At 48.4% G+C, this 22,195-nt stretch overlaps 9 protein-coding genes across 9 annotated transcripts; 3 read left to right on the plus strand and 6 right to left on the minus strand.

Annotated features, from left to right (window-relative positions):
* Positions 1 to 1,565: 1,565 nt before the first annotated feature.
* On the minus strand, positions 1,566 to 3,203 carry ASPGLDRAFT_157043 (DNA-directed RNA polymerase II core subunit RPB3). Its single transcript, XM_022542386.1, has 3 exons — positions 3,046 to 3,203; positions 2,406 to 2,974; positions 1,566 to 2,353 (listed from the first exon to the last, which is right to left on the minus strand). The coding sequence occupies exons 1-3, from the start codon at positions 3,097 to 3,099 to the stop codon at positions 1,963 to 1,965; spliced, it is 1,014 nt and encodes a 337-aa protein (XP_022397293.1). The 5' UTR covers positions 3,100 to 3,203; the 3' UTR covers positions 1,566 to 1,962.
* A 930-nt stretch (positions 3,204 to 4,133) lies between these two features.
* Positions 4,134 to 4,769, minus strand: ASPGLDRAFT_134560 (NUDIX hydrolase; the record flags this gene model as incomplete). The annotated part of the gene is made up of 2 exons (XM_022541305.1): positions 4,134 to 4,561; positions 4,721 to 4,769. 2 exons carry the CDS (start codon positions 4,767 to 4,769, stop codon positions 4,134 to 4,136), a joined length of 477 nt encoding a protein of 158 aa, XP_022397294.1.
* Positions 4,770 to 5,801: 1,032 nt separating this feature from the next.
* ASPGLDRAFT_51450 (uncharacterized protein) lies at positions 5,802 to 6,216 on the plus strand. The gene has a single exon (XM_022547534.1). The coding sequence runs from the start codon at positions 5,855 to 5,857 to the stop codon at positions 6,095 to 6,097; it is 243 nt and encodes an 80-aa protein (XP_022397295.1). The 5' UTR covers positions 5,802 to 5,854; the 3' UTR covers positions 6,098 to 6,216.
* Positions 6,217 to 6,908: 692 nt separating this feature from the next.
* On the minus strand, positions 6,909 to 7,642 carry ASPGLDRAFT_856627 (uncharacterized protein). Its single transcript, XM_022550344.1, has one exon. It carries the CDS (start codon positions 7,483 to 7,485, stop codon positions 7,105 to 7,107), a length of 381 nt encoding a protein of 126 aa, XP_022397296.1. The 5' UTR covers positions 7,486 to 7,642; the 3' UTR covers positions 6,909 to 7,104.
* A 201-nt stretch (positions 7,643 to 7,843) lies between these two features.
* On the minus strand, positions 7,844 to 8,184 carry ASPGLDRAFT_51451 (uncharacterized protein). The gene has a single exon (XM_022547535.1). The coding sequence runs from the start codon at positions 8,137 to 8,139 to the stop codon at positions 7,930 to 7,932; it is 210 nt and encodes a 69-aa protein (XP_022397297.1). The 5' UTR covers positions 8,140 to 8,184; the 3' UTR covers positions 7,844 to 7,929.
* Positions 8,185 to 9,241: 1,057 nt separating this feature from the next.
* ASPGLDRAFT_28961 (arginyltransferase) lies at positions 9,242 to 11,125 on the plus strand (the record flags this gene model as incomplete). Its single annotated transcript, XM_022543806.1, has 10 exons — positions 9,242 to 9,296; positions 9,454 to 9,498; positions 9,551 to 9,626; positions 9,683 to 9,745; positions 9,796 to 9,918; positions 9,966 to 10,127; positions 10,177 to 10,410; positions 10,459 to 10,556; positions 10,609 to 10,943; positions 11,000 to 11,125. 10 exons carry the CDS (start codon positions 9,242 to 9,244, stop codon positions 11,123 to 11,125), a joined length of 1,317 nt encoding a protein of 438 aa, XP_022397298.1.
* A 253-nt stretch (positions 11,126 to 11,378) lies between these two features.
* On the minus strand, positions 11,379 to 12,215 carry cbpA (putative calcineurin binding protein; the record flags this gene model as incomplete). The annotated part of the gene is made up of 1 exon (XM_022549359.1): positions 11,379 to 12,215. The coding sequence occupies one exon, from the start codon at positions 12,213 to 12,215 to the stop codon at positions 11,379 to 11,381; it is 837 nt and encodes a 278-aa protein (XP_022397299.1).
* Positions 12,216 to 13,345: 1,130 nt separating this feature from the next.
* ASPGLDRAFT_38963 (alpha/beta hydrolase) lies at positions 13,346 to 14,308 on the minus strand (the record flags this gene model as incomplete). The annotated part of the gene is made up of 1 exon (XM_022545006.1): positions 13,346 to 14,308. One exon carries the CDS (start codon positions 14,306 to 14,308, stop codon positions 13,346 to 13,348), a length of 963 nt encoding a protein of 320 aa, XP_022397300.1.
* Positions 14,309 to 15,395: 1,087 nt separating this feature from the next.
* grpE (mitochondrial nucleotide exchange factor MGE1) lies at positions 15,396 to 16,784 on the plus strand. Its single transcript, XM_022547536.1, has 3 exons — positions 15,396 to 15,740; positions 15,831 to 16,256; positions 16,313 to 16,784. The coding sequence occupies exons 1-3, from the start codon at positions 15,450 to 15,452 to the stop codon at positions 16,343 to 16,345; spliced, it is 750 nt and encodes a 249-aa protein (XP_022397301.1). The 5' UTR covers positions 15,396 to 15,449; the 3' UTR covers positions 16,346 to 16,784.
* The last annotated feature ends 5,411 nt before the right edge of the window (positions 16,785 to 22,195 follow it).

Below are 22,195 nucleotides of genomic sequence, written 5' to 3' on the forward strand. Positions count from 1 at the left end.
GGGGTCCTCCGGGATTTCAGTAAAGATTGAAGATGGGCGCGCATCATCGGAAATTTGCAGGGAGCTCTTAAGCAAGCACAGGTGAGATAGAGCCCAAACATACAGAGAGGCACGTATGACTTGCTTCTCACCATAAGTTTTGAGGAGCTCTATTGAGTAATGGTCCAAATCCAGCTCACTACGTTTGATAACAACACCCATGGGCCATCCTGAGAAAAATCTGCGATGCAGCATCTGTTTGCTGAGATACACCTAGAAAGCTCGATCAAGACGCTCACAGCAGAGCTACTTGGCCTCTGTTGTCAAAATGCGCAGTAAGAGACAGTGACTTTTACGCATGATATTTACTCTAACCCATGATCGAACCACGGGGTCGCACAGCCCCCTGCTCGCTGTTGACAATTTCCCTCTAAGAAATTTCTTTGCAGCCATTGTGGTGTTTTAAAGTGCATCATGGAGACATACTGTAGTTGACCACCGCTCCGACAAATGGCCCTCGGTCTCAGAAGGACAACGCAGTCTTATGTGTCGTATTCCCCTCTGACGGGTCATGACCGTGCAACCCAGGTTGTAATTGGCCACCGAGACGATTCCGTCGAGTTTATTGGCGAAAACACCAGCTCTGAGACGGAAGACCCGGGTCACATACGCAAGAGACCCAAGGAGACAGGCAACTGACAACAATAAGCCTGCATTCAACTACTTCCCTCCTACTGCGGCAATCCAGAGAAGACCGTTGATGGAGCAGGAATCCAATGCAAGTGTTATCTAAATGAAGTGCAAAGCCATCCTGGGCGACGTTGTATCTTGCCACCTTTATTTCCTTCCCAGAAAAGAGATGTCAAGCCTGCACGAGTTTCAAGCATATCATCGTCGAAGGGTACATCTCTGGGCTCTTACGCATAGAGACTCGTCGGTCTCAGAGCTTCGTCGCTATTTGAGAAGCAATTGTTGAACAGATGAACTCCCTCAGTGATCGACATAAGCTCGAAGCCTTGCTTCCAAAGAATCTCTTTAAGTTTGATCCGAAAATTCGCACAACAGCCCGAGGGCTCGCTGTGGGATGTGGGCTTTTTCGACTTCCCAACTGGAAAGATACATGGCCAATTGTTACAGGAGGGGAGCAAAGACAACAGAGATATAGCCCAGAAGCCACTCGACATTATAAGATCTTCGCGATCAAGATTTGAGCATAAAACTACTCACTACACCATCCCAACAAACGAGCGTGGGCGTCGTCAAGACGGTTGCGTGACATGATTCAACATGTCTACACATAAATCTCTACACCCAAGCCGGTTTTACTTGCCAGCGTTTTTCAATGCTATCGCTCTGTGGTCCAGAGAGTTGGCAAGCGCCGTGGGAATATTTGAGAAAATCTTATGGGCGAAGAGTGATATGTAACTGCAGGAAAGAATTAATCTCACCATTCATCCTTTCCCTATGATTTCCCCCTTTTTGTCAAGGGTCTTTTGGGCATTTAGGCTCGAGAATCACTGCTATTATTTCATTTTGGCATTCGTTGGTTACGCTTGTCATCTGTGTTTTATCGTTTCGTTTGATTTGGTATACACCATCTCCAAGGGCATTAGGGGGGCAGGGTTACCACTTGCTTCTGCGACTGTGTTCCTCTCATTTGCTGGCCAATTCGAAACAATTTAGAAAATATCTAGAGTCATTTACACCAACAAATTCGATGAATCATGCCAAAAAGCCTGCATTAGATATTCAATATAAACAAAAAAAAAATATCGGTAGCAAAACACCCAAATAGCGCCGCTGAACCACATAAACACAGCTAGATGTTGCTATACAGCTCACAATCCCAAAGACAAACTCCGATCCAGATGCTCGATGTATAAATTTTCTCTTCGCTTTTCTTTTTGCCCAAATAGCCAGTCCCGTCGAAGCCGAAATAGAGTAATGAGGAGAAAGGAGGAAAAAGGAAAAGAGGAGCGTTGATTAGAATCCATAGCCACCGCCATACGGCGTAGCTCCGTACGGGGTTGCTGCGCTGGCACCCCAAGCACTGGCGCCGCCGTTGGCGTAAGCCGTGAAACCACCGTCGATACCCTCCGGGGGTTCGTAGGCGTCCGGACTCCGAACGCCCATCATGTCCTCGTCTTCACCGCCCATGCCGCCGTTGCGGTCGATGTCACCGGCGCCGGAGAGGGCGGAGATGACGGAAGCGAGTTTGCGCTGGAGGACGACGATTCCTTGCTGGACGACCATGTCTGGTTCGAGGTTACCGATGCTTTCGATGTCGACGTAGAAGTTGTTCGGCTGGGCGTCGTAGTCGAAGGGTTGGTCTGGGGGTGCGGCATGTTCCCATCCGGCGTTATGAGAGACGGGCCTGTATCGATTAGCCTCCTGCAATTTCCAAGAGTAGAGGGAGGGGCGCGTACCATTCCTTCGCAGGATCCTCCTCATACCAATAATCCACATGCCTCAAGTTATTATGCGGATCATACTCAAACCCAATCGCGGCCGTAGGCATCCACTTCGCATGCTCCTTCGCAATCCCCTTCTTCGCAATAAGCGTCATCTTAACCTCCTGCCCCTTCCGCAATTTACAAATCAACGGCCCCTTCCCCTCGGGATCATTAATCACCGGATTCCCCACCCACTCGTTCGCCCGCTCACCGCTAACCACCAAGTCCCGCGCATACACAACCATGATCTCGTCGCCGGAGCAGCGCGCGTGCAGCGAGAGCGTGACGCTGCAGCGCGCGCAGTGGTCCTCGCATTCGCAGTCGCGCGTGTACTCGACATCCTGGTCGCAGTTTTTCGAGTTTAGGGGGACGAGGCCGATGCGGTGGGCGAGGAATTCGTCGGGAAGGACGGAGGTGTTTTTTTCTACTTCGACGAGGTCGATGGCGATGGTTGGGATTTCGGCGAGCATTACTCGGCGGAGGGAGTTGGCGAAGGCGAGGTCGACGGAGCTGAGTTTGAAATCGACGCGGTATGGTTCGGCCTGTTGGTTAGTTAGCTTCTTTCTATTCTGGTTTTCTTCATCTTTTCCTGGTTTGTAGCAACGTAACTCACCTCTCGTACTGTGACTTGAGGCCCCGTGGGCTCGATGTCCATTTCATAATCCATTTTGAACTCTAACCCAGGGAATCAAAATAATAAAAAAAATAGAGTAAGTCCCTGAAAGAATAGAGGTGAGAAGAAAAGAGCGTGGGTGGTGAACGGGGACGATTCGGAGGTTGACGATGGTTGAATGAAGCCTTTGGCGGCTCAACTCCAAGACTGGAGTGGCGCTTTTCCCGATTGGGCGATTGAGATGCTCCCTGCACGCCTAAATCAACCTCTCTATACACTTACATGGAACATGCTGATCGATCTTTTTTGTTCATATAATATTTCTATATCTATCATACACCCATTCCAATCCTATAATACACTCACTACTATACATACTACTATTACAGAAAGAAAAACTACATATCAAGAACAAATCATGATCAACTCTCAGATAGCTCTGGGAAACCCATACAATCTGGTCAACGGGTGACAGAGAGACAGAGAATGATAATGTCTTGGTTGTGGCAGATACCTAACTTGGAGTATTCCAGGCTGGTCTCTCTCTCAAGCAGGACCGGTTCATCAGATATTCTGAGCCAACAGAGGTTGCGGCCTGTCTCTTCTGAGCAAAATAAGAAAATGCGAAGCAAAGGAAAGAAGCAAAACGAAACAACCAATCAATGCTGCCACCTGGTAATCAAACAGCCTCTCCATAAACCGTAACTCGAAACGGCACCCGCGCAACACTGGGATCTCACCGGTTGCGCTCTTCTAACCTTCTATGTTATTCTGATGTTGTGCGCAAAGCCATCCGGTCGACCATAGTCGTGTCAAAAAAAAAAAAAAAAAAAAAAAAAAAAAAAAAAAAAAAAAAGAGGGAGTGTGTATAAGCAATTGGACGTCCAATGCTGCAGATTCATGGCAAATATAGCAAGAAGGATAAAGGGAAAGTCGGAAAAAGAAGAGCAGTATAGAGGGGAGATGAGACAGAAAGCGAAGTTCGCTCTTTCTGAAGTCCCTGAAAATCGTTTCAAGTCGTAAATCGGAATATCGACACTCCGTCAAAGCGGGGTGATTCCAAGTGTATATATGAACCGAAGCAATCGCTACCGAACCATGGAACTGCGATTTAATGCCTCCAAAATCTCTGGTCGACATGCGAGAGCTTGGGCGGCTTCCGCATAGCCAACCCATCTCCGAGTGCGTTTGTGCATCTCCGGCCACTCCTTCTCTTCCCGGTTGACAGTGGCCTCGAAAAACTGATATGACGCCTTTGGTGCATGGGCGGTCAACAATGTGGAAGGACGCGTGTCTGAGATGAGACCCAGATCTCTTGAGACGGTGCAGATCACACCGGCCTCTTCCCAGGCCTCCCGAAGCGCCGCCTGTGCGGCACTATCTTCGTCCGTTTCCCAACCACCTTTGGGAAGCACCCATCCGCCAGGGCCTGATGACTGGATCATCAGGACTTTTGTTTTATCTATCGATAAGGGGACCATGCCGGCCACGAGTCGTTCGCCTTTGGATCCGTAGCCTGTTATGATCACGAGACATTAGCTATGTTCACAAGGACAACGAATGGGATGAATTCCATAGGGCCAGTCGATTTTTGGTATCAATGTACCCGAAAGACCGTTTCCGGCTAAGACAAGGGGTACACGTGGTCAACGTGCGGAATGGACAAAGAACTCACGTTGATTGACCCGGCCAGTACGCGACTCCATGGAATGAGCGGGAGCCATGATCATTGACAGATCGTAGAGATCAAACGAGCCCCGAAAACACTCCTTATAGAGGGATTGAGCGGGTTGAAGGATCGTAAGGTAGAGAAACTCCCACTCCGGTTACACCCCACGCGACGGTAGCAAGAAGGACAGGAGAAAAAGGAACGGAACGGTAAAGAAAAAGTCAAAAGTCCAAAGTCAATGACTTTCAGGATACCGCGCAGGAGCCTGAAGAAGCTCCCCGTATGGGAAAAGATGGCACAGGGCCTTGCTCGTTCGAAGTGGTGAGGGTGTTTGTTCGGGAGAAGGGGGGAGGGAGGGTTCGGTGGAAGGAACTTTTTTTTCTCGGTGCTTCTGGGGCAAATTGAGATAATGATTGCGGAGAAGGAAAAAGAATATCAGGTACTAGTATTCCCGTTCACTCCCGGTATGGACGGGAATTGCAGTAGAGACACAAGAATGGGAAGAGACATCATAATCAAAGAAGTATCATAGAGGCATTAGAAGGAGAAGTAGAAGAAAGGATGAAGACTAGACACGGAGACAGACAGAGACGGAGGCGGAGGACAAGAAAGTGGGAGGTTTCGGAGGGGAGTCACCGACTGTATGGTACCGTACCGTATGGTCATGACCGGTACTGAAATATTCCATTCTAGTACCAACTATGCACATTATTAATGTCCTCGCTGCTACTAGTAACCATGGTTGTCTAGCGAAAACCCTAGAAAAGAGTTCTGGTCTTGCCGGTGGAGAGTCCCGTTTCCTGACTCTCCCGATGCGGTTGTTACCCACAACCCTCGCTAATTTTATGCATTCCATCAAATTATTGAGCTGTCTGTACAGGCACACCGGTATATACAAGTACTCCGAGTAGACCTGCTAGTATGAAACGGTGTGCATAGTACATAGCAAGGATGGTGGCCACTGCTAATTAAAAATATTGACTCTGGATTCATACAGTACTGATGTACCGTACCGTTTGGTACTAGCGTGTATCTATAGATCTCGACTACCATTATGTACTACTACTTTACTCCGTACTAACTACTACCGACTACTATCCTCATGGCCGAGAGCATACTGTTGAATACTCGTATACTATCATGTCCCCATCCCCACAAAATGCCGCTCAGATCGAAATGAGCTGCAGACCTAACGCACCCCCTCGACTACGTGTTGAGATCTCCCGGGGCGAAGCCCCCCATCCCTCATCATTGAGAGCCATTCTGCCAAGTAAACCATCGTCTGATGCCCCCTCGTTAAATTTCACGCATTGGGCATCAGGAAGCCTGAGCATGAGAATAGCACACGATGTGGATGCGGGGCATACGAGGTTGATGCTCTAGTTAACTTTCTTTGTTAATGCTCAAGACAAAGAGTCGCGAAATAAAAGTCATTGATCGTCGTCGGTTAGATTTCCAAGGTCTTGAGATCTCCGCGCTCGAATGCAAGGCCTGTAATCCACATCGACTGCGCCGCATCTGGGGCCACTTGTCGATAGTAGTCGGACCCGGATGCCGGGCGATGGGATGGGGTTCTTTTATGTATTTTGAGCACGTGGTTGTTTATGTTGATGCGATTGAACGTTGAACTGGATACGACAACGCATCTTATTCCACTCGTGATAATCGTTTAATACGACTAGAATATATACAGGGGTACTGACAAGGATCCCATGCTTAACTTGACACTTGCGCACTTTCCCTATTCGGTCTCTTATATAACTCTATTCTATAGTTAACAGAGCAACTAAGTAACATGCTCCTTCTCCTCCTTCGGAATCCTCATAAACGTAACAGTAATCATCCCACTCACTATCTCCGCCGCAAGACCAAACCACCAAATAGCCTGCAACCCCTTAAGCCCAACCTCCCCAGACGCTTTCACATGAATACTCGTCCCCACCGCATCCGCCGCACTGGTCATGATAGCAGACGATATGTTCCAAATTCAAGGAAATAAGCCAACAGAGCACCACCCTGTATAGCCCCCAACCAAAACCCCAAAGGCGCTGTGGCCGCCATAACAGAAAACACTTGATTCTAGCGAAGCCCAGGTTTATACACACGCCCAAGGATACTCATTGACCCAAAAACCAAGACGCTAACAACAAGATCCTGCATGGCACGCACCATAAAAAAAAAAGAACTGCCGCCCCTGGTTTGATCGAAAATACCCCAATGTCATTCCAGATTGTCAGCCATCTAAACGCGCCCACCATGAGACTCTTGGGCAGAGTGAGATCCATCAATGACCCCGGAATGATAATGGAAGGGCTGTTGGCTACGTTGAAAGCGCCAATTAGCTACGGTATCTTGCTGTTTCTGACCCCCAGTGCTTCCTTGAGTTGCCGCTAGGGTACCGTTACGTCGCCTAGGAGGAATGAGAAGAGCACGGGGCCCGCGGAGCATTCTAGGATGAGTATCACTTCTGTCGTGAGGCTACGTAGCTCTGGTGGAACGCTTTGTGACCGCTGCTGCCCCGTTGGGGAAGAAGGTGGATGGGTTGTTGGAGATGGAGGAGGAATGCCGCGCGACGTCATCTGAGCAAGGGTTTCCAGGGACTCGCACATGTAGTTCTGGTTCTGGCTCCGGCTTAATTTCTGGTTCGATTTGTGAAGCTGATATGCTTCTTCAGTGTTGTCGATTGTCTTCGTTGGCTGTTTACACAAAGCCTGAATCGATCTCTCGATGACATCGGTTCTGGAAAAATAAGCTCGCAAACAACACAACATGGAGAAGTATCACTTACTCATCAGGAACCTCGGCGGTTCTCTTCATTTTGACTGTTATATCATCAACTTGGAATTGAGAGTATGCTCGTCAATACGTTCCGACGGATGCTGCAGCCCTTATATACCTCCAGGACAAGAGGGGAAGAACGCATGTACCGTGAATATATGGATGAACCATGAGTCAAAGATGACGGTCCGCTATCTGAGAAATCAGAACCCTGTGCAATAGAGTAATTTATATGTGCTTCAATTTAATGCTGATGTCTCGTTCGTAACCCCAAAATGTCACTCATAAATTTTGCGCTACCTCTTCCGACATTTCTCCCATAGCAACCACCCTCGAGCAATCGAGCTGAAGACCCAGCTTGGTGGCCACGCAAAAAGCAATTCCTGAAACCGTCAGCCTCCAATAATTCATTGGTTTTCAGGACAGCACTTATACCACTAAACGTCCATACAAGCGTGCCATTCACAAAAGTACCATATCAAGACCCTGAGAATAGCCGCCTGCACCGTCTTCACCGTAGGCACTTCCATTTCCGCTTCAAATAAGATCCTTGCTCGCTGGTCAAACCAGTCTCCTGCAATGTCGTCTGGTGGCGCTGAGTATTGCCTAACACCCTTGTCTGTACTGATCAATGACGACAAAGCCATTATGGCATAAAGTAAACATGATGTATAAAAATCCCAGTTCCCGATCCCATCACTTTCTCGCGCAAGTTTGTGATGTCGCAGGAATATCTGGCGATCAACAACAAGAACTTGCGACGCCTGGTACGTCCAGAATAATTCCAGCAGATGCTCGACAATCGTTTCTGGTTCTGTAAAATCTTCTAGGGCAGAGGGAGATAGTCGTGCTCTTCTTGCTAGATGATCTGCGATCCCTGCATGTCGCGGCGGGGGTGGTTGGCTTTCACCATATGGGAACGCGCATGAAGCATCTATTGTGGTTTCTGCTGCTGTCTGTTTGGGGTGTGAACTCGTCCATTTCGATAGGGAATAATAGGGAATATTTTCGAGTTGGTGCTTCTGTAGCTTGGCAAATGCGTTTATCTTGACGATGAGGGCGTATCCTGCTGAGCACGTCTTATTTACCTTTCTTCTGGCTCTGATGGAGTAGTAGTTGTGTTTGCGGCTTGCTGTCAGCCAGCATTAGCCCCCTCCCGGAAGACCTCGACGTCTGCTCATACTGGACAGTCCGCTGTACAGACAAACTCTTTATTTCATTCTCCAAATATTCTATACGAGCCCGAAGCTTTGGATTGCCATTACGCTGTCTTTTGCTGCGCTTATCCTGGCCCCGCTCGCAAAAGTCACATACTTCATTCCGCAGACGAGTCGCCATATTGGGGAATGTCACGGCGTCATTTGGCTTTTATGCGTCACGAGTATGCAACACTGGCCCTGCTGGTATGCCGTGTTAACCGTCTTGTTTCCTATATTGAGAGTTGAGAGGGTATATATCGAGGGGTTGGCGTCTCGGATAGCATCATAACATCATAGCGTATGGCTTTTGTATTGGTATCAATATTACAGAATCGCTACATACCATAAAAAAAAAGTAATCATAAATCATAATTCATATACATACAAATAACCAGTTAATCACTCAAAAAACGCCAGTTCCTGCACGTATTTTCAGTTCCCGCCTTGAGCGCTGTCATCAAATCTCCGCCTCCACATCTCTCCGACAACCACCGTCACCACCAACCACAAACAACCAACCACCTCAACCACAACCGATCCGCACCACAAAATGGACACCATTGACGCCGAGCAGGCGAGGAAACTATCCCTGTTCCGACCTTTGGGTAAGTGGCCACTTAGAACGGGTTTTGTACGCATGTGTACACGGTGCGGGGGTCTTGACGTCCCCAGCCACGATAGTGGTGCTCTGTCACTGGTTCATAATTTAATGCTTGAAGAAAGAAATTGAGCTGTCTTGGCTGGAGCTAACCTGTTTTTTAGGTTACCAGCGCAACTCGTGTGGTTACTGTAAATCAGAGGATGGAAGTATGTCTATCATCCCACGGTATTCCGTAAGAGGGTCATTGACACTGTTCAGGCGCTTCATATTACAGTAGCTCCATCTCGGTCCGGCCGCAGCATTATGAGGAACTTGTGAATCGAGGTTGGAGAAGGTGTGTCGTCTTACATGAAGCTACTTAAGCTCCTGACTGACATTGCTGGTTTGAAGGTCTGGCACGCTTTACTATAAGCCGAATTTGGAGAGATCATGCTGTCCGCACTATACGATAAGGTAAGTCATCCATATTCTAATTGAGAATCCATCAGTGCTAATCCGCACAGACTCGAAGCTTCCGAATTCAAAGCCAGACGAGACCAACGCAAGGCCATCAATCATTGGAATAAATTCGTCTTAGGTCCGGAATATCTCCGCAAAGCAGCTCGCCTATGCCCCAAGACACGCCAGTACGTCTTCACCCTTTTCAGGTAGACGATTTCTAACAATTGAACAGAGAGAAGAAACATCGAAAATGCAACTTCGACGTCCTCGCAGCAGTCCACGAATCCGAATACGCCAACGTAAAACGCCCCATTGACCCAGCAACCAAACGCCCACTAGAACCCGCTCATCGCTTCGAAGTGAATCTCGAAGGCGACTCAATTTCTCAGGCAAAGTACGTATAAGCATAGGGAGAATGAAGCCTCCATTGCTAACACCCACAGATTCGGCCTCTTCCTCAAATACCAAACCAAAATCCACAAGGAAGACGTCTCCAGATGGAAAACCAAGGATTTCCAGCGCTTCCTATGCTCCGGTATCAAGCGGTCTCCTGCCAGCACGGACTCTAAAGAGAAAAAGCTTGGTTCCTGGCATCAGTGCTATCGGTTGAATGGGAAGTTGATCGCTGTGGCGGTTTTGGATTTGATGCCTAGTGGTGTGAGCTCTGTTTACGTTTTGTGAGTATAGGAAACCTGGGGTTGGTCTTACGGTAGCTAATTGTGTAGCTACGACCCGGACTATGAAACCTGGGAATTCGGCAAACTCAGTGCCCTCAGAGAAGTAGCCCTTACCATCGAGGGCAACTACCGATACTACTACATGGGTATGTCCCGCACACCAAACTAAACCAAAACACACCTCTAATCCATCCACAGGCTACTACATCCACAGCAACCAAAAAATGCGCTACAAGGGCACCTTCCGCCCGCAACACGTCCTCGACCCCGAATCCCGCGCCTGGCATCCGCTCGATGGCGATTTCGTCAAAAAGCTCGATCAGAAACCCTACGTCTCTCTTTCCCGGGAGCAACGCGAGGCGGAATCCAGCAAAGAAGGCGAAAGTGAGAACGAAGCAGACGCCGAGGTCAACGACGAGGAAGTCTCATTGTTTGATTTGCATATGCCCGGTGTTTTGAGTGTCGAGGAGACCAAAGCGCTGGATTTGGATCATTGGTTGTTGTTGGTGCATGGGTCGTTTGTGCATATGATTGTATGACCTTCCCCACCCATTCCAACTTTCGGATTGTGTTAAGCTGACTATTGTAGGATCTGGTGGGATGGGAGCAAATGCCCATGGCGCATCCGCAGTCAATCAAGGGAATTATTGCAGAGTTGGCAGCTGCTTTGGGCCCGAGGGTTGTGAAGGAGAGCGCCGTGGTGTTGTTTGATTAATCAATCTACTGATATATCGAAGGAAGGAAGAAAAGGCAGTTTAGATAAAGTGATTATCATTCATTCTAGTATGTACCAGATAGTCAACTGGCCGAAATGCCAGGATCATAAACAGTAGCCAATAAATGCTCGTAACAAGACCAACGCCATCCGTGCAAGAACATAATCTATGCAAACACCAACGCCATGCAAGACCAACATAAACCGAGAAAACAAGTCAAATCCAAAAATAAAACGAAAACAAAAAAAAAAATCACATCAACTCAACCGGCGGCATCGACGTCTTAGGCGGCATCTTCTTAACCGCCATATCAATCGGACTCGGCTCCTCCAACTCCACCGTCGTAGTATCCTCAACCATAACTGCCGGCAAATCCGGGCTACTCCCATGATCCTCAGGAACATAAATCAGCGTAGAACTCCGACTCCGCTGATGGTCCGAAACCGGCCAACTCCCCATCCGCTTCTCCGACGTGAACGAGATAGGCGTATCAATCCCCATCTCCTCAACAGGCGCAGCGGCAGCAGAAACACCCGAGCCTGAGTTCTCCGTCTTAAGGCTCTCCAGCGCAGACGCCAGATCGCTCGCGTGGACTTCCTTGTTCGGCGGGTCCTCCTGGCGCAGCACCCAACCGGCCGGCGGGGACGGCGGCGGCGAGATAAAGAACAACTTGTCGACCTGGGGAGCTTGCAGGAAGTTCTTTGGGTGGCGGGCTTCGTTTTCATCGAGGATGGGTGTTGGTTCGCCGAAGTAGATCTTGGCGCGGGCGGTTTGGGAGCCCAGGTTATCGCCGTCGAGCATTTTGCGGATGGTGACGGCGTCGTCTGTGGCGTGGAAGGAGCAGATGATGCGGCGGAGGGAGGGGAGCGGGGAGAAGGAGTTTAAGGGAGCGACAGAGGTGATTGTTTCGCGGATTTTGTTGATCAAGGGAGGTTGGAAGAGAGTAAGGTCGAGGAGGTTGGTGATTAGAAGGGTGTTTGTTGGTGGTGTTGGTGTGGTGAGAGGTGGGAGGTTGGAGAGGTCGAGGGAGAGAGCTGGGCGGGAGGAGGTGGAGGAGGAGCGCGAGCGGTTGGCGCTGAAGGAGGTCATTTTGTTTGTGTTCTGTATGTTGTGGTGGTTGTGATTCTAATGGTGGTGGTGGTGGTGGTTGTTGTAGAGATGTTCAAGTAGAGGCGGTAGGCGGTTAAAATAGGATAGGAGAGAATTCAGTACAACCAATGAAGATGAGTCTGGAGAGAGAGTAAATCAGCCAGAGACAAGCCGCGGGTTTTTATATGGTTAATTCCCATGGAACAAGTTTAAAAAGAGAGGATCTATAACCCGGAAAGAATGAGGCGCAGTGGACAGTGGACGCACGCGTACTCCGGAGTAGTTTTTGCACAGCCTGCGGCCATTGTCCCTGAGGATCGCCACAAACCCAGTTACAGAGTCCAGGATTGACATTTTGTTGCCACGGGTAAACGTTGTCTAGACTCAGATACTCGGACTGCATCATGTAGACCGTTGTTTGTACCATGGTTGCTTTGAATGTGGTCTTTCATCGCCTCATCCATACAAAGATGCCCAGCATTCCTGACCCTGTCGCTATCTGAATCCGTAACTGACAAAGAAACAATCATAAGAAAAAGGAGACAAGCCCCAATTCAGGCAAACGCATTCATCTTCCATTACTATTTTCAACTATTGCGACTATTGACTATTGACTGCTCTGTCCGCATCCGCGGGTACTCCGGAGTATACAGATGCGTCACTTCTAAGCCTCACGATTTCCACATTCGGAAAGCCCCCGGGCCCAAGGACTCAGCCTCACCCCCACAAACCACCTTCAGATCTAACTCGGTCGCGGCTATCTGAGACTATCTCAACACTGCTAATATGCACTGTTACAGCCCCCCCCATTAGCGCGTGGAAATTCGTCTGCCTGCATGTATAAAGGAACCATGGCCCCCTCTGTCTGGCAGTTCTCAGCCACGACAGAGTGAGACCCTCGTCTGGTTCACTGTGGAGGAAGCTCAACAGCTTCGGGGCGGAACAAGGCGGAATACGGCATAGTGCGACCCAACAGAGGGCGAAGGATCAAATGGGACAACTGGCATTATGGCACTTCTCGTGTTTTGACTGTTCATTGCATACATTCAACACTATGTACAAGGCGGCTTCTCAGGCTCATCTCATCATCCGTATACAACAAACTTTGTCTTCTCATCAATATCAGCTGGTTATACCGAAGTAACAGCTTTCATGCGGTGCTCCACAGCCCGCCTCGTCGCATCGATCTCTGGCGCATACACCTCAAACGCATGAGGCAAGCCAGGATACACATGGAACTCCGTACTGATATTCGCAGCTGCCAATCTCCCCGCAAGCGCATAATCCTCATCCCGGAAGATATCCAACTCCCCGACATCAATGAAGGTCGGCGGAAGCCCCTCAAGGCTCTGCACCCGCGCCGGCGCAGCATACTCTGGCACCTTGTCCGTCCCAATCACATCCTTGCCCAGCAGCGCCGTCCAGGCAGTGATATTATCATCATTGCTCCACAGCGCCAACGGCTCCAACGCTGCGATTGGTGTTGTGTTACGGTCATCCAGCATCGGATAGATCAGAATCTGCTTCGCCAGCGGCGGCGACAGTTTACGGTCCCGAGCCATAAGACTCATCACCAGCGCCAGACGACCACCCGCGCTCTCACCCATCGTGACAATGCGACTGCGGTCAATACCAAACCCATCCGCGTGCTCGTACACCCACGTCAACGCGGCGTAGCAGTCCTCCTCGGGAATCGGATGCGGATGCTCAGGTGCAAGACGATAGTCAACAGAGAAAAACTGCACACCAGTCTGCTGCACCTCATTCGCAAGCAGCGGGACAAACAGCTCTACGTCACCCTGGATGGTACCGCCGCCGTGCGTGTGGAAAACCGCCGAGCCGGGCGTCGCGTGTCCGGACTTCTTGTGGAAGTGGTATACGGAGATGAGTTGGCCATCGTGTGACTTGATTTGGTAGATCTTGTGCTCGACGTCGGGGGTTTCTGGGAATTTCTTGAATGCGGCTGCGTAGGCGGCTGTGATTCGTGTTCGGCGGGTTTCTACATCGTAGAGGGCGGCAGGGGAGGCTGCTGCGGGGGCAGAGAGGATTGGAGCCGCGGCTTGGGCGAATTCAGGGTCGTATTTGAGAGTCATTGTAGGTTGATCGATAGTTGCGATGTAGGTGTAGGTGTAGGTATAAGTGTAGAAGTAGTTCAGCCAGTTGCCGTGGGATGTTTATAACCGATGGGGGAAGTCAATGAGGGGTTGATGTCTCCAAATTCCCCGAGATATACAATGGCAAGTCTACCCCATACTCAAGAATATCGGCACAGCTCTCTAATATCCAGGCAAAAGAACATATAATAAAACTACAGGCTCCAACTATATTGCCAGCAATCTACCATGGACTTTTTACCCAAGGGTCGGCCTCCGTTTAGCCAGCCCTCATATGGCCCCTCATACTCCTGCAGCATGAACCAATGCAATCTACCCAACCCAATCCATGCAATATCCCCGCAGACCCTGACACTAGATCATAGCAGTAAGACATAATACGAGGATCCCCAATCCTTCGCTTAGCTCTGCTCGTCTGCCTCGGCCGTTGTTTCCGCTCTCTTCTTCCCTTATCTCCGTCGGCGTCGGGTTGCCGGATGTTGAGATGCTGACTGATGAGGTGAGATACGAAGATCCTGGCTATGTAGGAGTATATGTTGGTAGATACTGGCTTTAAGCAAAACGAGTTTATTTGTTAGTCTGGAAAAAACAAAGAACAAGGCGTTCATGTCGTGTTCTGCGGCGGGTTTGGTGGTAATATGCCGCAACTTTCTCGCTTGGGTAAGCTGAGAGGCATTTTGGGGGCAGGATGACTAGGGTTAGTTTCGGCCAACTGTTTCTGGGCTGGATATAACAGTTCTCGTAGAGTCTGCCCTGCTTGCAAAGCTCATGGAAGTCAACACGAACGGCCATGGATGTTTGTGTTGTCGCAGCCAGTCTGACCGGCGACGCAGAAATTGTCGCCGGCTAACACTGTGTCTGAGTTTCCACATAGTAGCAGACTAGCCTGGCATTATATCCTTCGTCTCATAGTAGACTTAACGATGTTGTGTTGAAAATAAGGGACATAGTAATGAGTCCGCCGGGGTTTCTCCGGCCGACTCCGAAAGCGGGCAGTCAGGTGATGTGACGCCGACGAAAGAAAGTTCTGTTATGGTTTCCATCTTGACTCCTCCACACCACAATCCCTCTGCCTTTACTCTTTCTCTATCTTCCTATTTCCCCTTTATTTCTCTTCATAATGTTCCAGAGAACTATCCTCAGACAAAGCCAGACCGCTGCCCGGTCTGCGCTCTCCTCCCGCTCGATTTCCACAGCTCCGTTGGCCGTCCGCCGCCCATCGCAGCTGCAGTCACAGCTCCCCCAGAGCTTCCGGCCATTGATCCGCCAGTCCGCTTACCGCTTCTACTCTACTGAAAAGGCCGCTGAATCCGAGGGCAAGGAGGGCGAAGCCGCTGCTGCTGAACAATCCCCCGAGGATGCTCTTCGCAAAGAGCTGGAGGACAAGAAGAAGGAAGCTACTGACATGAAGGTGCGCTGAATTCCTGTTATTAATTTATTACTTAACGGAAACTAATCCGGAAGTGTGGTCCGGGACTTGGCTAATACCTCACCGAAATAGGACAAATACGTTCGCTCGGTTGCAGATTTCATGAACCTCCAGGAACGCACAAAGCGTGAAATGGAATCGGCCCGCAACTTTGCTATTCAGAAATTCGCCATTGACCTTCTCGAAAGCATTGACAACTTCGACCGCGCACTCCTCGCCGTCCCCGCCGAGAAGCTCAGCGGTGCTGAGGCTGAGAACAAGGACTTGCTGGATCTCGTCACCGGTCTGCAGATGACCCAGAATGTTCTCATGAACTCGCTTAAGAGGCACGGTCTGGAGAGATTCGACCCTTCGGAGGCCAGCGAGGGCGGCAAGCCCCAGAAGTTCGACCCCAACTTGCACGAAGCTACTTTTATGGCCAAGTCTGAGAACTTGGAGGACGGTGACGTTATGCACACCCAGAGCAAGGGATTCACCTTGAACGGAAGGACCATTAGAGTATGTTGCTCGTCCTGACAATTTACCGAATTCAATGCTGACCCGTTTTTTTTTAGGCCGCCAAGGTTGGCGTTGTCCGGAACTCTTAAACAAGTCCGTCGACGATTACTTTTCGCGAATCTCTAAACCATATTTCACCTTTCACCTTTCCTAATTGTACTATATACCAAAACTTGTCATGATGGAGAATCACCAATCACGGAATCTACCGCGGACATGGTCAACGATCTATCCTGGGGAAACCTCCCGGGCCTCTATCGCACTTTACGAATCTGTGTATGATATTTCTTTTTACGGTTGTGGCTAGGGCGTCTGGGGCGTCTTAGTGTCGTTTTTGTTGGAATGTATCACCTCACCTCTCACCTCATTATTGTACATTACCCGCACCGCGTCATTTCTTGCTTGCTTTTCCTTCGCAAAAGTTGTGTCTTCTACTGGGAAATAAGCATATGGATAGGCGTGGGTCGGGGTCAGCTACCTTGAATGGTCTTAAAAGGACCAAAAGAAATTAACGAGTAAGATGACCCAATTTCTGAATTGTGCTTGAATCGTAGTGATCTGCTTAGCTGGGAGCTTCCATCTTCACCTGAAGCTATGGGTTACCGCTGTCCAGCGTAGCTCCCTCCACATTCCTTTCCGAGACTATCATAAGCCATCGCCATAGCTGCCTCCCCAGCACCGCCGCATCTCAAAAAAGATATTTTCTATTCATACTCTTCCAGCTATAGACGTACCTTACAGCCACAGGAGGGTCTCCGGCTTTGTATCCCAATAAGGAAAGTGAAATTACAAGCCACAAGCAACTGCGCCACCACAGCCACAGGACTCCGTAGTCACGTGCCATATATAGATAGAAATGACGACATAGGAGAACTATGTACTCCGAAATGAGGAAACAGAGACGATACATTGATCTCTTTCTGCAATGGCTGTGCTATGCACACTACCCTTGAGCGTCATAATCCTCCTCCACCAAAACCCCGTAACCTCTCAACCTCCCCCCGACAACCCACACCACTCAATGGCTGGCAGGTTGTGTTGCAATGACTTCCATCCCGTGGGTGCCAGGTGCCCTGCTAGCCTTTGCAGATGGTTGCGCCGGGGAAGAGGGTGCTGGGGTAGCCGCCGACTTCATGGAGGTTGAACGCGCAGTCTACCTTGAGGAAGGGATTTAGCTGGAATGGGGGTTTTGTGTCTTCTATGTTGTACGATATATCTCGACGTATGGTGTTGATACAATCGTCCTTCGAGAAACAGGTAGAAGATGGAAGAGTCGATGTTATAGCTCAATGCTATTGTGGTACAGATCCGGACCATGCAGTAAACGGCACTAAGAAAAACGGCATTCTTCCAGTATCCATTGACTACTCTGGCAATGGCTTGAAAGCTTTTCTCATCTTGTCTTCATACGCAGGGAGATCCTCTATCGGACATCATCATCAGCCCTAGCATTCGTACACGGTCATGTGACATCACGGTTTAATAATTTTGACGCAATAGAAATCCCCCTTCTCATTATTTGAACTGCTCTGTTCTTTATACATTTCCTGTTGGATATTCACCATGTCAAACATGGCAACCGACAGAAGACCCAGCCCTCTAAGGGAGCACACCCCCCCATCCACTATGACAAGCATGACAACTGACCAGAAAGCTGGCCTTCCAAGGGAGCAAATTCCCCCATTCACCATGACAAGCATGGCAACCGACCAGAAAGCTGGCCCTCCAAGGGAACAAATTCCCCCATTCACCCATGACCTGTTCCGCACCATTCACCGAGCAATCATCGAGACGTCGAGATCGACTTCTATCAAAGAGGTTCTGAGATTCAAAGATATTGAGCCGGAGATAGGGAGGCATATTGTTGGTCTTTTGCTGGAAGATTGGGAGATTGATCGCATTCGTCCTAGGTGAGCTAGCTTTATATATATTCTTTCAAGAGGGTTGCTTACATGCTGAAATTGTTTGGGTTAGAGCTCGAATTACTTTTAATGCGTTGACGAAAGTTTTAAAAGTGCGGCTTTAGACAGCCTTTATCCACGATACACACCAGGATTAGATGAAATTTGGACACAGAGACCAAATTTCCTAGACCAAGCCAATACGGACGTCACGATGTCCTGTCTGAAAAGAGTCAGTTTGTGGTTACTATAGCACATTCCAAAAAACGCTTGCCGAGTTAGGATTATCTTGCAGGCTTGAGTTAGCAGATCATACCGACTCTCGGCAAAGAATCGGATACTTGCATTACTGAACTATAATCGACCAGTTTCGCGCAATGTGGTCGTGGAGACTGGTATATGCACGAAGCGAACGTCGAGTTCGGCTTCGTTTGAATGAATCGTTCTTCGATCTTTGCATGAATCTGGAAAGCAAGTCATGACACTCTAGGGGGAGATTATGTGGCAAGGGCAGGACCTTCTCTGTGAGACTTTCTTGCCTTTACGAGGGTGATATTACTGACTGGCCATAGAAATAGAAAGTCAACCGCGACACGGGTTTGCTGAGTCCATTTGCTTGTTTTTGTATCTCTTAAACAAGGAAGCCCAGATCTCATTGGGTTTCTCGATTTCTTAGAGATAAGAAACGTGGCCGAGAAGACATACTCCAATGACGAAGAGTATATCGAAATCCTCGTCTTGTTCAATCAAATGGAACCGGAAAGTCACGTCTGGCAGGCAGCTACGGAGATATCTTCATAATGGTCGCATATGATTTACAAGGCGGCTATAGCTTTCTTCCATTAAACAGCACAGATCCCGCAATGTGTAGCTTACCAGGATTCCATGACGGTCGCTCCAAAGATGCGAGACAAGACGGTGGAAGCGAAAGGATTGCAGAACCCATTTACACGTCTTGCCATCACATTGCTGACGTCTAATACACGGTGAAAGGTACTTTTATCATCATGATACCCCTGCAAGTAATTCCTTGCGAGAACCGAGCCTGGATTTTGTGCTTTCTTAAACCTATTATTTGCATGCAAGATGCGTTATGCCAGCTGGACGACTCTTGAAGAGAACACCACAAGTTATGCTCTCATGAATAAAATCAACATATTCCACCCAGACCAGATGTTCATATACTGCTGTGTACGATACCAGCAGCCATAGCATGGCACTTATTATCCAAACCGGCATGAGGAGTCACAAGTGGCTTAATAGCCGGCTTGACATGAGATAGGCATTCGACTTGACTATCGAGAGAATAAGCAGAGAAGCTTTAACCGTCTGTTTTAATGGTCCCTTTTTTTTTTTTTTTTTTTTTTTTTACCGTGGTCTGACAAAGTCTATGGAGTTATGGACAAGATAGGGAGAAGCGGATTGGCATTTGCATTAAACAGAATCACCAGCATCGCCGCTATGGATTATGCTTATATCGACGAATCACTATAGTCGCATAAAACGACACTACATCTGACCTTACTGTCCACAGTCCATGTGGGTCTCGTACAGATCATTACTATGATCTATGTACACTGCGCGGATTACCAGCTGAAGTGGTTTCCATGATTCACTTGTTCATAATGAGCGTTCCTGATGTTTAGATACGCCCTCCTATTCAGACACGAACTGTATCGTTTACATAATGTAGAGGTCGTCTGCTCCGTTCAGCTTTCCATGGACCTGACAGAATCTCATAGTGTCGGCTTGGGAGAAAAGCTACTGGACAATTCTCGACAGTATTGACTTGAATGAGGTCATGAAAATCGGATGCTACAGGGTTGGGAAGAGCAACCGCCCTGAAGCACATCTCAGGGTCATTTTTCAAGGTCACGACAACCCTTATATATAATCCCTAGAGCCGTGGCTATGTATTTGCAGTATTGTCTATTTGCACATGCGGTCTGAATCTACATGCGGCCGATCTAATTATCATCATTATACCACAGCGCAGTCAATATGCGTACGCGAAATTGAACCATTTCGATCCAGCAACAAGTATCATATCTACAAGAAATATGTATTGTGACGAACGGTGGGTTTGCTAAATAAACTCGGATATGCTGATAGTAAGATCAGAGGAACTTCTCAAGACTTAACTGACACCGGTAGTATGTGCCAATACAGGACATGTTCCAAATAACGAAAGAAGCACAGGAGGTAAGGAGCCAAAGGAATGCACATACAAGTTAACCTTCTGACATCTATCAAGTGCGAAACGACAGATGGCCACCGAGAAATCATCGAGACAAAGACTGTCTGAGGAGGTCACCTCTGGGAACTTCGACTTTTACATCGTAAGGTATCATTTGTTGCTGCGCAATAAAACTAAGTAAAATTTACCACAAGTCAACGAAGAAACGAGTGTAGAAGGAATGATTTCTATGACATCGACAGCCAATATATGACTAGCGTCAGAGGAATTACAAAACAACTAGAAAGAGTACTTCGTGACCTAAACTGAACTGTTCATTCTTCTTCGGGAATGCGCAGAATTGATCATGGGATGCACGATAATCGTCCATTACTGGCAGGGACTCGCCATTAAGAAAGCTAAACTGGTTTATGCGATCCTTTTTCAATGTTGGGAGCTATAGACCTTCTCAATTTCTTTCCTGGAGAAGACTACTCATCCCGTGACGCAGTCTCTAAGAAGACCTTGGAGGCCTTGGAGATCAATTCAAATAATGACATGTACTTCTTTTGCCCATTTCGAAGTTGTACATATCCTGATCGAAATCGCATCTGGGCTGCTCTCACTATATGTGACTGTTCTTGAGCTATTTTCACAAACGAAAAGAATGCAGTATCTTAGATCCTGCTAAATGTACTAGAGACAACTCGATAAACAAGCCGAAGTTCTCGGATGGCCCGTTTCCCATAGGTCGACAGGTGTTCGCTGCTCTTTTTCGTGCTCATTTCTCTCGTTGGATGTGTGGTGGTAAGCACTGGAGGAAAGCCTTTCTCGAGCGAATTTGGGTGAACGAGCGCGAACTGTGGCCCTAGAGGGTCTGAAAAAGTGCCATTTTATATGCAATACAGAGGTGGCCGACTCGCCTACATGGCCGACTCGCTTACCGAATACGCTAGATCACTGCAATGCATCAAGCAGCATGGATCCCTAATGCCTTGATCTGAGTTTCAGGACTAGCAGAGCGCATTAAGGAACAGGAAATTGAATTCATTTCACAAGAGCACCAGCAGATCTTTCCAGCAGCTTGCAGGCTGTTGTCCAGCTTTCCACCAACAGCCCTTCTTCATGGCAACAAAGATGTCTTGGTGGATTCTGAAAAAAGTGCTGGAGTAGCAGATATTTTGAAATCCTTTGGAGTAGACATGATCTTTAGATGTATCAAGGGACAGGGTCATGGATTCAAGGCCAAAGGGCTTATTGATTTGGATTCTGAGACAAATGAGGAGAGGCCTTTCAGCTTGAATCTTAGAAGGATTATTGCTTTCCTGGGAAGTCATGTCTCCATATAACTGTCACGGAGCATGGGCGCTCTCTATCTGTATAGCATGTTTGCTTACTTTGGTCTGTTTGGGGTAGGGTATTCACTGAGTATGAACGCTCGCTAGCTGTATTGCTTTGTCCTGTTTGGAGTAGGGCAACAACCCCTCGCACACACACTAGATAGTCTGTCGCCGGCAGGCCCTACCTGTTTCCTTTCTCTCCTCATGTTAGAATTTCGTCAGATAGTCTACCAATAAGTTCGTATTGCTCGAGACCGTCACAATAACAGAGTGGAATGACAATGCACAAATCTAGATAGCCCACATTGCTAGAACTCAAAGCAAACTCAGACCTTCAACCGCCTGAATGAGATCTGAAATATAGAGATGATTGGAGGTTGGATGCTCCGGTCCCAGCACCTTCTCTCATCCTCGATGTTTCGGCCCCAGCATCTCCTCTGATCTTCTTAATGCTCATCGTTGCATGGCTTCAGCCTCTTCATACTTGCCCTGGCTGCGAAGGACTAAAGCAAGGTTGTTGAC

This window comes from Aspergillus glaucus (genome assembly GCF_001890805.1).
Source record: "Aspergillus glaucus CBS 516.65 unplaced genomic scaffold ASPGLscaffold_23, whole genome shotgun sequence".
NCBI lineage: Eukaryota > Fungi > Ascomycota > Eurotiomycetes > Eurotiales > Aspergillaceae > Aspergillus > Aspergillus glaucus.

Excerpts from the sequence above, each read along its gene's own strand:
- ASPGLDRAFT_856627 (XM_022550344.1), bottom strand. The coding sequence starts at position 7,485 with ATGTTGTGTTGTTTGCGAGCTTATTTTTCCAGAACCGATGTCATCGAG.
- grpE (XM_022547536.1), top strand. The coding sequence starts at position 15,450 with ATGTTCCAGAGAACTATCCTCAGACAAAGCCAGACCGCTGCCCGGTCT. Across the intron at positions 15,741-15,830 it reads AGGAAGCTACTGACATGAAG|GACAAATACGTTCGCTCGGT; the intron begins GTGCGCTGAATT and ends TCACCGAAATAG. Across the intron at positions 16,257-16,312 it reads TGAACGGAAGGACCATTAGA|GCCGCCAAGGTTGGCGTTGT; the intron begins GTATGTTGCTCG and ends GTTTTTTTTTAG.
- ASPGLDRAFT_51450 (XM_022547534.1), top strand. The coding sequence starts at position 5,855 with ATGTCCCCATCCCCACAAAATGCCGCTCAGATCGAAATGAGCTGCAGA.
- ASPGLDRAFT_157043 (XM_022542386.1), bottom strand. The coding sequence starts at position 3,099 with ATGGATTATGAAATGGACATCGAGCCCACGGGGCCTCAAGTCACAGTA. Across the intron at positions 2,975-3,045 it reads CTCAAGTCACAGTACGAGAG|GCCGAACCATACCGCGTCGA; the intron begins GTGAGTTACGTT and ends ACTAACCAACAG. Across the intron at positions 2,354-2,405 it reads GAGGATCCTGCGAAGGAATG|GCCCGTCTCTCATAACGCCG; the intron begins GTACGCGCCCCT and ends TAATCGATACAG.
- ASPGLDRAFT_51451 (XM_022547535.1), bottom strand. The coding sequence starts at position 8,139 with ATGGCTTTGTCGTCATTGATCAGTACAGACAAGGGTGTTAGGCAATAC.